Source organism: Haemaphysalis longicornis, unplaced genomic scaffold, assembly GCF_048455015.1.
Source record: "Haemaphysalis longicornis isolate Haplotype H1 unplaced genomic scaffold, Haemaphysalis longicornis Haplotype H1 scaffold_5, whole genome shotgun sequence".
Classification (NCBI taxonomy): domain Eukaryota; kingdom Metazoa; phylum Arthropoda; class Arachnida; order Ixodida; family Ixodidae; genus Haemaphysalis; species Haemaphysalis longicornis.
This window is the reverse complement of record NW_027526385.1, coordinates 52,243,552-52,257,553: the sequence shown is the minus strand read 5'-3', so window position 1 is coordinate 52,257,553 and position 14,002 is coordinate 52,243,552. Positions and strand designations below refer to the sequence as shown.

Sequence of the window (14,002 nt, the reverse complement as noted above, 5' to 3'; positions counted from 1 at the left end):
TATGCAAAAGCGATGTCTCTGCACAACATAAAATTTTTAATTGGCAAATGTCCTAATTTCCTCATTATTAGGTCAGTTAATATTTGCACTTCTAGCTCTAGTTTTTGTTTGCGGGCTTATGGGAGCCTAAAATTTATGAAAACACAGAAAACATTGTTTTGCTCGAAATAAAAAAATCAAGGCTGAAAGGGTTAAAAATAAGGAGCAACTTCCCTATGACAGAGAAATACAGTTGACAAGCTATACACTTTACAGGAAGACTATGGCAGAGAAAAATGACGCTTCAGCTGGGACCTCTTTAGCCAGAATGCACCAGGACAGTGCTTTGCTAAACATCTTTCAACCGCAGCCATCCTATCTAAAGATGGCTGTGGCCGAGATCTGGGCCACCTCTGCTGCGTTACATTCCAGCCGCTGTGCCATAGAACTAGCATTAAAGTGGCATGCACAGGTCACACAGACCATGCACACTACATCCGGTACTCTGCTGTGGCGTGCTGACCTGTCGGTAATGAACGGAAGATAGTATAACACCTACAAAAAGGAAGGGGTGATTACACGGAGTTATGAGAACGGAGTAAGGTATACATTTAGGTGAGGATGCAGCTTGCAAGACAAACATTTACTCATTTTCATAAACAATAATTCCTGTCACACGACAAAAAACTTTGTTGTGACAACAAAAGTCCTGTTCTTACGACAACGTAATCTATTGTAACGACAGACATTTCTGTCGTAACGACAAATTTCCAATGACAAGCATTCCTGTAGTGATAACAGAACTGCCATCTACACTACTCTTCACAATGGGCAATACCACTCACACCATGCGCAACTACTGATGAACACCAGGACCACAAGACGGGAATTCAGCACAATGGAACACCAAAATGAGGATAGGAATACAACACATGACAGATCAGAATATCGACACAATACGACAAGACGACACACAAAAATACGACAAAGCTAAAGAAACTTTTCTTGTCATTTTCGACTGGGCATTGTCTGCAAAGCCCTTCAGCACGAGAGAAAAGAAGCTGCCCAAGCGCAAGCCACTAGGAGGTGTTTGGACATTTTCGGCTACACGTCGGGCCTTCTGGGCGGCTTCAGTAACTGGTCATCTGTTCGCTGCGGTTTGGCCAATTCCACTGGCCGATGAAGCGAACGATAATTTGTAGAAAGCTGTGCGAATGCATTTGCCCTCGCCGCAGTGTTTCAACATGTTCTGAGCAGGTGTTTTGAGTTGGTAACAATCAAAGGAAGCAAAAAACACTACACCCAGGCGAAGGTGTGCCGTGGCAGCTGTTAAATTCTCGCGTGAGATTTCATGCTTGCACCACAAAAAATGGGGAGCAAATGCTTTATCAGGGTTCGTACGGGCTTCAAAAGCAAAAATTCAAGGGTTTTTAAGAACTTTCAAGGACCAAAAAACACAGTTTCAAGGTCCCCATCTTATGTTTTATCTGGGATTATTTATAACTTTTTCAACAAAATGCAAAATTTTGATATTTCCTAGTACCTAAGAACATTATTGCACATTTAGATAGGAGCTATGGCTTCATGAATGCTCCCCCAGCTTTATTTTTTTTTCATAGTTTATATTTAGAGGTTTTTCCTTTTTCTTGGTGTTTTGCTGAGGCAGTTTGATTTCAAAACTTCGTTAATGTTGCCTGCATCTCCTGCTTTGTCAGCAAGAGTATCAGCTGAAATTAACTCAGCAAGTGTTGCTGCAAGACAAGGTGAACTGTGTACACGTCCACCATTTGCACGTAAAAGCAAATGCAGATGGAGCGTATGAGGCACAGCAAACATGCACTGAAAGGCCGCCCACAGACTAGATGAAACATGCAAGATAGAGAACACAAGCTGGCTTTCACAGGATTGTATCCTGACATGAATTCTATTGAGTGCTGTTCCCAATGTTGCCTCGTAATAATGAGAATCCACAACTCGTAATTTCACGCAATACACTGAAACTTGATTGTTACAATGTTTCTGTACACTTTTAAAGCCTAAAATTCACGACAAACACTTTAACTTCTTGTGAAAAGATAAGGTCATTGGTCATCTCCAGAAAAATCAAGGGTTTTTAAGGACTCTTTAAAAATTCCAGGACTTTCCAGGCCTTGAAATTTACACTTCTAAATTCGAGGGTTTTCAAGGTTTTCAAGGACCTGTGCGCACCTTGTTTATAAAGGACTGAAACGCCGGTACGCACAGCTGGAAAGAAAACTGCAGATTAACAGTCCCTGCGATCCTAAATGAATGAATGCATGCTCTGCAGAGACTTTGCAGACAATGATGCTAACTCGAAATCGGCGTGTCTAAGAATGCGATTGTGCGAAATGGTACCGTTTGGAGCCTGGAGACGAAGTACTACTCGATGTCGAAGGGGTGCGTGCCTGCAAACAATGCACTGCCGTCGATATTACCGTTTACTACAAAAAGGAAATATTTGCTGATGGAACAGCATCATGGAAGGTAGCTTAATCACTAGAATGGATCAAACTAACGGCAAGCACGCTGTTTCTTTGTCGTAAATGGCATAAAACTTGGGTAAGTTCACACAAGAAGCAGCGGAGACAAAGTGGTGGTGTCGAAGGCACTGGCGGTGACTAATGTTTCGAGGAGCTTTGGCGCGGGTCTAAATGAACTTAAACCGCCCGCAATTTCACAGCTGTTTTTATCAATGCGGTAAAATCACGCTTTATGTTCACTTTCTACGAGACCACGGTGAGCTTACACAAACGTTGCTTTACACGTATGCCACTGGTGCCTGCGAACCACGTTGCTTTGGACAGTCGTTTCTGCCACCAGATGAACTTTCAATCAAAGGTATACGCACAGCGCCACCAACTTTACTGGACAGCTTTTTGAGCCGCTGTGTCCAGACCTACAGGTATATCTTACACCGTGTTATGGGCCTGCTGTCCAGAGAGCTGTTATTGCTGTTACGCTGTGGAGCATGTACTTGTTGAATCTTCTTGCAAAGCCATTTCCTGTAAGCTTGCTATGCTCATCATGGATTAGGTGGTCTACAAATATATACCAATAAAAATGAGAATGCAGACATTTTGGCTTGTAGACCAGCAGCCGTCTTCAAACTTCTTGACATTGACCGCACACACTAACACACACACATGCACACACAAAAATGTACATTAATCCACATTCATCCCCTACCTTCATGTTCAGTGCCAACATTCAATTTGTGTTAAAAACTGGACTAGCTCTGCTATTCTTTTTTTTCTCCCCCAATTCATTATCTGTGCATGTTATGTTCACAGGCCCTTTGCATTTGAGTAAACACACTGGACAATTTCAAATCTACAAAAAAAGAAGGCCACGACAAAAGAAGATTCGTCATTGGCAGTGATGATAAACGAATGCATTTAATATAGATGTGCTGAGAACAACAGATTGATGAAAGACGTGTAACATTGGAGGGCAAAGGTCTCTCTAACTCCAGTCGTCGTTCTCTTCGAATATCTTCGGCGACACCACAAGTCCCGCGTCTTTCTTTGGCTCCTTAGGCTTGGGCTCTTCTGGGGGAAGGACAAAGAAAGGACATTTGGGCCATGACAGCAACATACATGTTCAGTTCACTAAAAAAGACTACTTTTTTCAGATAATGACACCAACTTTGTCTACAAAAAAAGTGAAGGAACCTCAAGCTCACACTAACGTGTAAGACTTGAAGGTAGTGAAGCTGTACGCATCACCTTGGAGGCGCATACACTGGGATGTGTCTTTCTCGTTCCGAGCAAGTGTTGCCGCGATTACGGCGAACGCCGGAGTTTCTTTTCAGCCAATTTTGGCCAATCTCCTTAAAAGTGAGTATACTTGACTTGAGAAACGTGCACCGGGGACGCTGGGTGGTCGCCACACGGGATGCACGTACGAGCGCCAGGCATTTTCTTGGCACTTTTAACTGTGGGCACGAAGGATTACGATTTGCTAAACAGCTTCGCTGCTAGTTGAAGTTAAGGATGTGGCAAAAGCCCGTCTGGCCGCGATGCGTTTTGACGAAGAAAGATAAGTACACTGACCACAAGTTATACGAGTTTGAAAGGAAATTAACGTTCTGGCTCCCACACGGAAACCTTGGTCACAATAAAATCTTGAAGGGTAATAATCGCCTTATGTACGTTTCACAACGCCTCGCTGTTAAAAGACCATGCAGTAGGTGGCCGTGGAGGCAACCTCACAGCAATAACACCACCAGGGGGTTGCACAATTTTGGTCAGGGTGGTGACTCACGGCACCGCTTTGGCTACGCTAGCCGGCTACACTAGCCGGCTGCCGCTGAACTACAGTGAACTACTTTAGCTGAATAGTGCGCATGTTCTCGGAGTGTCTGTGGCGATCAGTGCGTTCGCTCTCGATACAATGCCTCCACCAGCCTAAAAGTAACCACGTTACCACGCTTCGCCACAAGAAAACCTCGACCCAGGACAAGCTCCGCTGTTTGGTTTGCAGTATGGTTCTAGTAAGCAGTATTCCAGTAAGCAGTGCTGTTCTGGTAAACTGCTCCAAGCAGCAATGCCTTGGAGCAGTTATGGAGCGTCAATGTGTTTTGGAGTAAAATGACGGAGGGTGGTGAAGACGGCGCAGTGGTACCACCCGTGCTAAAGCCATTTCACTCCCAAAATGAAACAAGCACATTACTGAGAACGAAAAACACGAGAAGCAAAATCCTTTTAGCGACCGTGTCCTTACCTTCCTTCAAGTACCTGCGAATTAAGAGTGCAGCGAGTGGTTAGGGTTAAATCAGGGCCGCATTCAAGGGCAATCCGATGACGTTAATGGTGGCAAAATGCAAGGATGGCTTAAAAGATTTTGGTAGCTGGTGGAGCCTATGGTGAATGCAATTCCACACTTTGCAGTCCCAGTACCTTGTGCTTTTCAAAGCTCCTCTAAAGAAAACTGTTTCGACAAAATGCACTGCAAGTTGGCTCAGCCAGAATGGGAACCCTTTGAAGCCAATCGAGGCAAGACGAAATTTCCTCCATCGGCCAAGCATCCACTTAAACCACAACTCAAGGCACACAAAAATTTGACGAAGCGAGTTTGAGTGCAAAATCCAAAGCACAATAAAAACTAACCAGGCAAATTATGGAGCAAGGAAAATGCCCCAACGTGTTTTAAAGCTTGGCATAGGCTGTCAAAATAGCATCCTATTCCTGACGCAACCGGTTTAAAGGGACACTGAAGTGAATTTGTCAAGCTCCCGTTTTTGCTTGCACTGCGTAGACTGGCTCAAATTAGCACACTTTTCATCGTTTATCCGGTTGACAAATCGGTAATTATTTTACAAAGCGCGAAAGAAGGAAAACTACCATGCGCGGTTTGCGGCGGCCGCACCAACTAAGCTGTGACGTTGAGAGGAGGGGGCACCGTGATTGGACGATGCCCAAGGTGAGCAACCAAACAAGTTTCGGTTTCGGTTTCGGTTCTGTAAAACACAACCGGTGGCGTTGTTGGATGGACATTTTCAATAACTCAGTAATCATCGTACCGCCCTTCTGCCATGTTGTCAGCTGTAAAAATGCATAAAGATAAGCCTCCCAGGACGGCTTGGAATCGCAGCATTCACTAGCCGAGGCCTACGCAGTGCATGGACGCCCTCCGCGTACCCGCAGACGCCCAAATGTCATGCGCTTTTCCCCCATATTTGGAGCTTGCCTCACTCATGCCTGTACCGTAAAAAGCGTGTTCGCACCAGGCCGAGGGTCTGTTCATTCTGGCCTGTGCCCACTGCCCGCAAGCAGTCGGTGCTTATGGCAACAGCACGCAAACGAGAACTCGCTAGCGCGCCAGTGCCTGCCTGCGCGCAAAAAGGTGAACTCAACGTAGAAAACATCGGCAGAAAACGAAAAAGTTAACTTACAAAAAAATAACAAAAAAAAAAAAAAAAACACGTACCCGCGGGGATTCGAACTCGTGACTTGCAAAATACTTGCATACCTAGCGCCCCAGACAACTAGGCCACAGGGGCGGGCTCTGCGGCCCCTGGTAATATAGAGTATATATTGTACAACCAGTTTACACTTTTATTTAGTTTTGGCATTTCAAGTAGCTTAGATGACTATTTGTTGTATTGCGCTCGTGCAGTAAGCGTCCCCCGAGTTTCCACAATAGCTCACGTCTAGCAATTGCATTTCGTATACGGAAAAGCCTTCGCAGATGCGTAGTCGTGCTGCTGACCGCTGTGCTTGTTCGCCCAGCGCAAAAAAGTGCTTCCCGCACCCTAGTTTTACGCTGTGCGGTAAAAATATCAGTTCATTTTATTTCCTTAGTACCTATATTGACTTCGCTTACTCTTCCACCCCTTCAAGAGGCCTTATATTTGCCTACTGGCGTACCAGTCACCGAAGCGTCGCATGTGCGCTTGTGCAGCGCTTGTGTGTAGCGACCTTGACCTGGAGCTAGATACAGTGTACAAACTAACCAAGTAAAGAAAGGCAGATTCTTCCATTCACAAACGTGTCCTGGCTTCGTTTCAACTGAGCGAACGAATTGCGACGACCCGTCGGCGGCCGGCGGACAAAACGCTGGGCCGACTGACTCTGTCTGAAGGCCGGGGAGCCGTGCGGTAACGCAGCCAATTGCTAGCTGATCCCCTCCTGACGTCACACGAAAACGCCGCAGAAAATGGGCGAGCGTAAAGAGAGGAGGACAGCATTTTCGAATTAATTTTTCTACTAAATAAAATCACGTAAACGTGCCCAGGGTGGTCGAAACATGGCCTGGGGACTCCGGACTACAATTTGCGCAAGTAATCCCGCAATGTTTACATATCACTTCAGTGTCCCTTTAAGGGGGTACACTGCTCTTAAAACAGCTTCCTTTAATTATTAAGTAAACTCTGTGAAACTTGTCAGCCTTGCTGCTTTTTTTCCACTGATTTCAAATATGTCATTATTTTTTGAGTCCGTCAGTTAGTTGCCAAGGTAGAGATAATTAGTCATTTTTGGAGGAACAATAGACAAAACTGCTAGTCACAGAACTGTAATCTTCATATTTTCCAATACTGTGAGGCCTGGTGAGTGCAATAAGACCAGCGGTTTTTTTATGCGGTGTCTGAAATGGGAATCCCAAAATGGTTCCTGGGCACTGGTGCCACCAAATTTTAATGAGCTGTAAAGTTAGTGCATCAAAAAACCAATTCTCTTATTGCACTCACCAGGGCTCATAGTATTGGAAAATATGAAGATTACAGTTCTGTGACTGGCACTGGTTTGTCTATTGTTCCTCCAACAATTATTAATTATCTCTAATTACCTTAGTAACTAATTGACTTACTCAAAAACTAATTCCATATTTGAATCAGTGGAGAAAAAGCAGCAAGACTGACAAGTTTCACAGAGTTTACTTAACAATTAAAGGAAGCTGTTTTAAGAGCAGTGTACCCCCCTTAACTTAAGTATTTGAAAAGCTTATACCGAAATTTTTTTTTTTCCTTTAGGACAAGGTATTCACTCGACAGATATGACAGGAACTCACCAGTGTCACTATTTTCTTTCGGAGGAGGATTCTTTGATGGTGCAGATGAAGTGAATGACGCAGACCTGCGGGGAAAAAAAAAAAAGATTGCAATGTCAGTTAACAGTCACTTTTTGGGCAAGAAAGGAGTTGCTCCACAACAATTAGATGACACGCAGAGCGCAGAAAAAAAAACAGTGGGAAGCAGCTGCTATATGGAGACCTTGTCTCTAGCATATATAAGCACAACAAGTGAATATCAAAGGGACCACACAAAGGTAAATACTACGGTACCATTCACTTGTTGCCACTGATTATACCGCCATCCACAAGAGCAACCTTCCCACCTTCTAGTGCTAAATGTTAAGTGTTCAGTTTTCAGAATTCCGGACAAACATCAGGCATAAACGATACACCACAGCATACCTGCCAGGTTCGCCGAGCTGGCATTAGGGTGGGGGTGGCGAGAGGGATAGAAAAATTAGTAGCAACAGAATGGAATAATTTACATTTACATGCATTTCTAATTTAGATAGAACAGAGTAGGAGGTGAACTGTTTCGTCCAAACCATTAACTAGCTACACCACTGGTCAGCTGCTAAACCTTCGACGCGGCGCACGCCACCTTTTTCAAGAAGCCCTGGGAATACTGTTGAGCATAACAATGTTCGTTCCTGCTACACTTCGCCGAAAGAACGGAACTGAGCTCGGATTGTGCCATAACTTGATACTCGGAACTGGGGGCAATTTTGTTTTACCATGCTGAGCTGCCTCTCACATTCAGCGTTTCTGTGGTACTGACCAGTTCAGCTTGCACGCATTGCCAACTATGCTTTATAAGTTATTACCATGTCCAGTGGTGTAGGGTGCGAGTGGGTTGTCGGGTAGCTCCAGCGCAATGTGGCTAGACAGGGAGAAAGGTTGAGCCAAACACAGGTGTGTATTTGGGAGACTTTTTTTTTCGACCATACAATCGTACAAAACCATCAAAATCCGGGAATCTCCTGGATAATTCGGGAAAGCTGGCAGGTATGCGACAGACTTTAATGTGACAAACAATGACAACAATACATCTTCTTTTAACTGGTCCGACAGAACGCACAGAGCTGTAAATAACCCCAGCGAGTGCAAGTCACCTTGCCAGTGAAGCCGCGCAGTACATGTAACGGCGAGTGCCCTAGCACTCAACTTTCTTTGCAGGCACAAGAACGATCCGTGTAGCAAGGCATCCAACAATGCACAAAAAGCCGTTTGTTGCATCATAACGAGTTTTTTTATGGCCACTGCAGGACAAAGGCCTCTCCCCTAGATTCTCAATTTCTCCTTTTTTTTCTCGCATCGCTTGAATCCGTCCTTTGCACCAAAGTTTCTAATTTCAACCCCCCCTGTTGTGCTATCTTCCTTCCCCTACTTCTCACGTCATCGCCCAAGCTGGCTCTCCATTCTTATCCCCGCGTGTTAACCCCATTATTCCTTCCTTCCCGACCTATGTTTTTTTTTTTTTTGAGTAGTTTAGTGGGTCACGTTAGTTCATCGTTTAGCAGCGCACAGCCGAAGTGTCATTCAAGAAGTCCGAGTGCGTTTGGCTTAAGTGCACTTTAAAAAATCTGGCACCTCTCCGCCTAACAACAATGATGGTTGAACGTGAAGCTTTCCCGCGACGGATTATTTGGCTGGCCAATCCCACACTGCGAGCATGTGCTTCCCTGGAGGTACGCACCACTTTTCTAGAATACCCACAGCAACTTTCGGGTGCGCACTCCATAGGCCTAACGTTTGGGGTGTACGGCACAAATCGGTACCTGCTACTTGGCGCTCAGTGAGCAGCGTCTTGAGTGGGTGCCGGTTTGAGGTTTTAAACCCCCAAGATGTGACGTTAGGCCTAACGTCCTAAAACTCAAAATGGGAAGTTTGGCCTAACGCCTTCTGGCTAACAGCCTTACGTGCCGTAAGCTTGTTAGCCGTAAGGCTGCCACGCAGAGCAATGCCATTCTTCTTGTGATAGATTTGTTGGTTGTCGTCTGAGTTTTCCAAACCGCTTCGACCGTGTAGAAATGGAGCAGTCGGATAGATGCTGGCTTCATAACGCAAGGGACCCAGGTTCGATTCCAGCCACGGGAAGCGTTTTTAGGGGCAAAGCTTCTTGGAGGCTGGGGCTGTTGGCGTCTCCTGTTGTCGTCATCGTCGTTGAATTGTCGTTCGTCTCATGTAGTCATGGTACTAAAACACCAGGAAACTCGTTTATGCTTCGCGCTAGAATGTAACGCGCACTAAAAAACACCGGGACCTTCGTTTACGCCTTGCGCTAGAGAGCTTCGTGCTTCAAAGACGAGGGACTTTTACAGCAAAGCTCTATACCTGTACCCCCGAAAGGTTTCATCCTCGTTGGCAAAAACGCCAAGGCGCCAATAATACACTTATACACTGCATGCTTCGCCCCTCACCAGGTTTCCCGTTAGTGGAGATGGTCCGGGATTTTTCTTTCTTTCCCTTCACCCACGATGATTCATCATCATCGCCAGAAAAAGTTGGCTTTCCTGCGGGGCGTACTGGCGTACAACGGCCCCGGTGAGGACACTAAAACTTTGCTGTAATAGGCCCGTTTGACCTTGCTTTGGCTTCAGAAGACCGCAACGCAGCATTTCTTGCACACTGCTCACGCACTGGGCCAACCGTGGTTAGCTCTACAACTGTCTCAGTGTTCGCACTGACCCTCTTCATTCTGCCACCCACCACAACCATGAATCAAGAATGTATAGGGACAAATTCTCAGAACAAAATCAGAACACCTAGGGAAACACAGGGTCAAATTTTCCCCAGGAGCCGTGCAAAGATCCTATCCACCTCACAAATAGCTCACCGGTGGTTTGTCTAATACTCCTTTCACACGGGCACTTTCAATCTGGATTGAAGCGACGCGTGATTAACTTTTCGAGCACGCTCAATGCACCGGTGCTGCTACATGGAAAATTTCAATCCCGATCGAGAAGTTGCACCGGTTTCACTTACGTACGCCAGACGGTGCCAAAAATGTACTTCTTTCTGCAGTCGTGCAGTCGTAGGTATACGTAACTACAGTCTACGCCCGTTACAACGGACCCTCTGAATCCGGAAAAAAACGTCCGCTGTAGCCGAAGTATGCAGTATCCGACCGGGGGGGGGGGGGGGGGGGGCTATGAGCCCCAGAGTGGGTGCTTTGACCGATATTGCATGCATAGTACATACACTTTGTTCTTTCTACACGCCTGCAGCACCTCTGCACAGTGTTCGCGCGAGGGCAAAGAATCGCGTAAACACTGTTTTCCAAAAATTAGCACCGGCACTTCGAAAAGGCCTAGCGCATGTGGTCAAGCGTGTAAAGACGCAAGATGAGCTGAGCAAATAACGCAAGAATATAACTAGGCGCAATTATAAACCAGCTATAAAACATCAGTCGTGCCCATCAGCATTAGCTAGGCTCTTTTAAATCCCCTCACGACGAGGCAGGTTTTCCCGAAACCGTTCGTCAAACAAATCGGATCGCTGCCTGACGTTCCCAAGGCAGATTCCACATTTTTAGCGATTTTATTCTGGTCATTGAAACAGATGTAATGAAATAATCTGATGACAGTCAGCTGTAAAATCGAAAGTTAGACCAGTTGGACTGCGCACGGTTACCGGCAGATTGCACACAATGGATGGGGAACAACCCCTACTTGAGGCATTTCTTACCTTTTTCACCGAACGGAACGGGAACGATGCATGCGTGGGAATAATAAAAGCCGAACTTCACTGAACCCGAGTTTTTTATTACATAAAAAAACTGACGAGGGCAGACTCGCCTCCGAGTGCACCACTTCGAGTATTCGATTGCCCTGTTTTCGATCTCACCGGAGTCGCGTTTATCGGCAGCGGCCCTGTTCTTGACGGTACAGCGGACACTGTGCTTAGACAGGCCTGTACTTCTGGCGATGTCAGCCTGTTTTTCCTCGTGTTCAACAGCGTTAATTACGCTTAATTTATCCGACAGTGAAATCAGCTACCCTGCCGCTCATGCCGCTGGTCGCACAAAAAAAAAGCCACTGGCTTGGCTTGGCTGCGCCAACGTCCCGGCTGCCAGCAATGTTGCCAGACATAATAGTTTTCTTGCCAAAATAAACGAAAAAGCACACCGGGCGCCGGCCCCGCGGAAGTCCGCTATAAACGTTCAGTCGAAACAATTTTCGCCTAAAATTTAGTCTGTTGTAGCCGATAGTCTGCTCTAGCCGGGTCCGTTGTGAGCGGAGTGGACTCCATTTAAAATGCATGGGTACCAGACAAACCAACAGAAATGGTCTGTTGTAACCGAAAGTCTGTTGTTGCCGGATCCGCTGTAACGAGCGTAGACTGTATATGAATGTTACCGCACACTTATTTAGGTCGAGTTATTTGATACAATTTCTGGCGTTAGCTGAGGTTGTCAACTTCTGTGCCATTAGTCAGTGGGGACGAGAGTATGACCGCTTTCGTCCGATTGCGCTTGGAAACCTCAATCGCGCTTGGGGAACCAGGATTGAGTTCGAACGGGATCGGTTTCGATCGCGATTGAAACTGCCGTATAGCAGTGCCTGATCCAGATTGAGCTCGATCCGGATCGACTCGATCACAATTGAAAGCGCCCGTGTGACAGGGGTATAAGTTCGTGCCTGCACGGCACAACAGGCGACAAAGTTCCCACGACTCGTTGGAGTCCCAAAGAGTGGAGACGTACCTCTTCCGCTTGCGCACTTGCGCCGCGACGTCTTCGAGCATAGCCACCCGGCTGGCCACCGTGCGCGACTTGGCCATGTAGGAGCTGTAGCTCACCACACGGCACACCCCCTGGGACGACTTGCCTCCCAGCTTCTTCAGCGCTGCTCTCATTGCCCCAGGCAGGGGCAGGAAAGGAAGGGAGGAGAGAAAGGGGAAAGTGAGTTCACGTCAACCACAAACAAATTTGCCAGGTGGTCAATACAAGACCTAACTCATCATGGCTGCCTAGCATCGAAACATCTCAAGGGGGCAACGCAGACAAAACACAAGTTTCGTTCATTCGAAAGATTGCCTCGTTAGAATCGTGCTGACACCACTTTTAACGTAAACTTCGCTCAAATAAGCTACACAACAATGAAAAAAAAGATTACCCCACCTTCGCGCGAGGGGAACCCTGTGGAGATGCGACGCATCTTGGGGGTTCACTTGGTGTTTCCGTTGGGTTGATTCTCTAATTGCATGAAACGTGTGAGGAACGCGTATGATGTATTCTTTATTTAACACGCGGCGTAACGTTAATGATGACGGCCTTGTGGTCACTGAAGTGTACGGGTAGTGGATGGTGAAGTAACGGGACCACCGTGCAATTTGCAGCGAAGATGTGACGCAACGTGGCGCGGCTATGACGCAACACAATCCAACACAATCCACTTTAATCCAATCCAATCCAACCCAACCCAACCCAATCAAATCCAATCCAATGCCCCTCGTGAGAGAGTGTTCGCTATCGGAGAGGAGAGGGGGTGAGCGGCGGAGAGCGCAGCTCGCGCGGCGAGGAGAATGGGGGAGGGGTGTGGACGAGGGACAAGGCGAGTGAATGAGATGCAGTCGCATCTAAAAGGGGATGGCCATGCGACCCACTAGCTCATTTCCCACAACAGAACCTATGTTGTGATATGCACCAGCTCTGCAATTGGCTGAGGCCGGCAAGAGAAAACGCAAATTAGGCAGGGCTTATAAGCATGCCGAACGAGCTATTTGCGCTTAAATTAAGGTTGCATTCTTTTCACAGCAGCAAAAATGGTGTGGAAAACAGTGGAAGTTACGAAAGTACCCGTAAACATCGAAGTACCAATGCATAGCGCTGTTGGTACTGCGCAAACTACGCTTGTTTTAGCTGCACGACGCTGCGGCACTTCGAGGTTGTCTCAGACTACACTTGCCGATTGGCACAAGCGACGGAGTCTTACAGGACCATGTTTGTCGAGTGAACACCATTTTCACGAAACAATTATTTTCTGCCTTGACAAAAACAAGCCAGGTACAAATACAATAAAAAACAAAGCACAGGCAGGAAACGGCCCTTTGCGGTGCGGTGGCGCCATCTAGGCTGATGAACAGTAAACAAGGCTTCACAATCGGTTGCAGAGTGGTTCTGGGGGAAAACCAAATTTTAACTTAAATTGATTAATTTCTCAGTGAATAAAGCATCGTTTGCTTCCAGACAAGCACTTGGGGCTGTAACATAAAATCTTTCAAATAAAACCAATTCTGTATTTTGTCTGCATGTCCCCTTCAAGGGGGCACATGGGTCTTTGGGACCAAAAAATTGCCCCAAAGGCATTTTTTTAGCTATCACTTTTCTCTTGGTTTTGCACAGCTTTTCCTTCAAAAAGTTGGTACTAGAGCAGTACCAGGTACTTATAAAAGCCGTACAGACCTGATTTCAACAAAAAAACAATTTTTTCATAATCCCCCCCCCCCCCCTCTCGCCACGAGCAGTAGCGCAGCAATAGCAAATTCT

The 14,002-nt window shown here is 46.3% G+C and overlaps 1 protein-coding gene across 2 annotated transcripts in view; it reads right to left on the bottom strand.

Annotated features, from left to right (window-relative positions):
* Positions 1-3,369: 3,369 nt before the first annotated feature.
* The window catches only part of LOC144138214 (poly(A)-specific ribonuclease PARN-like), an 81,276-nt gene continuing 70,643 nt past the window's right edge, over positions 3,370-14,002 (bottom strand). The window contains exons 17-19 of one of the 2 annotated variants that reach the window (XM_077670400.1): positions 12,218-12,359; positions 7,510-7,574; positions 3,370-3,548 (exon numbers count right to left, since the gene is read on the bottom strand). In XM_077670400.1, coding sequence (XP_077526526.1) covers positions 3,463-3,548; positions 7,510-7,574; positions 12,218-12,359 — 293 coding nt within the window. In that variant the 3' untranslated portion in view covers positions 3,370-3,462. The remainder of the gene's footprint in view (positions 3,549-7,509; positions 7,575-12,217; positions 12,360-14,002) is intronic. The other variant, XM_077670401.1, reaches the window with a different exon arrangement.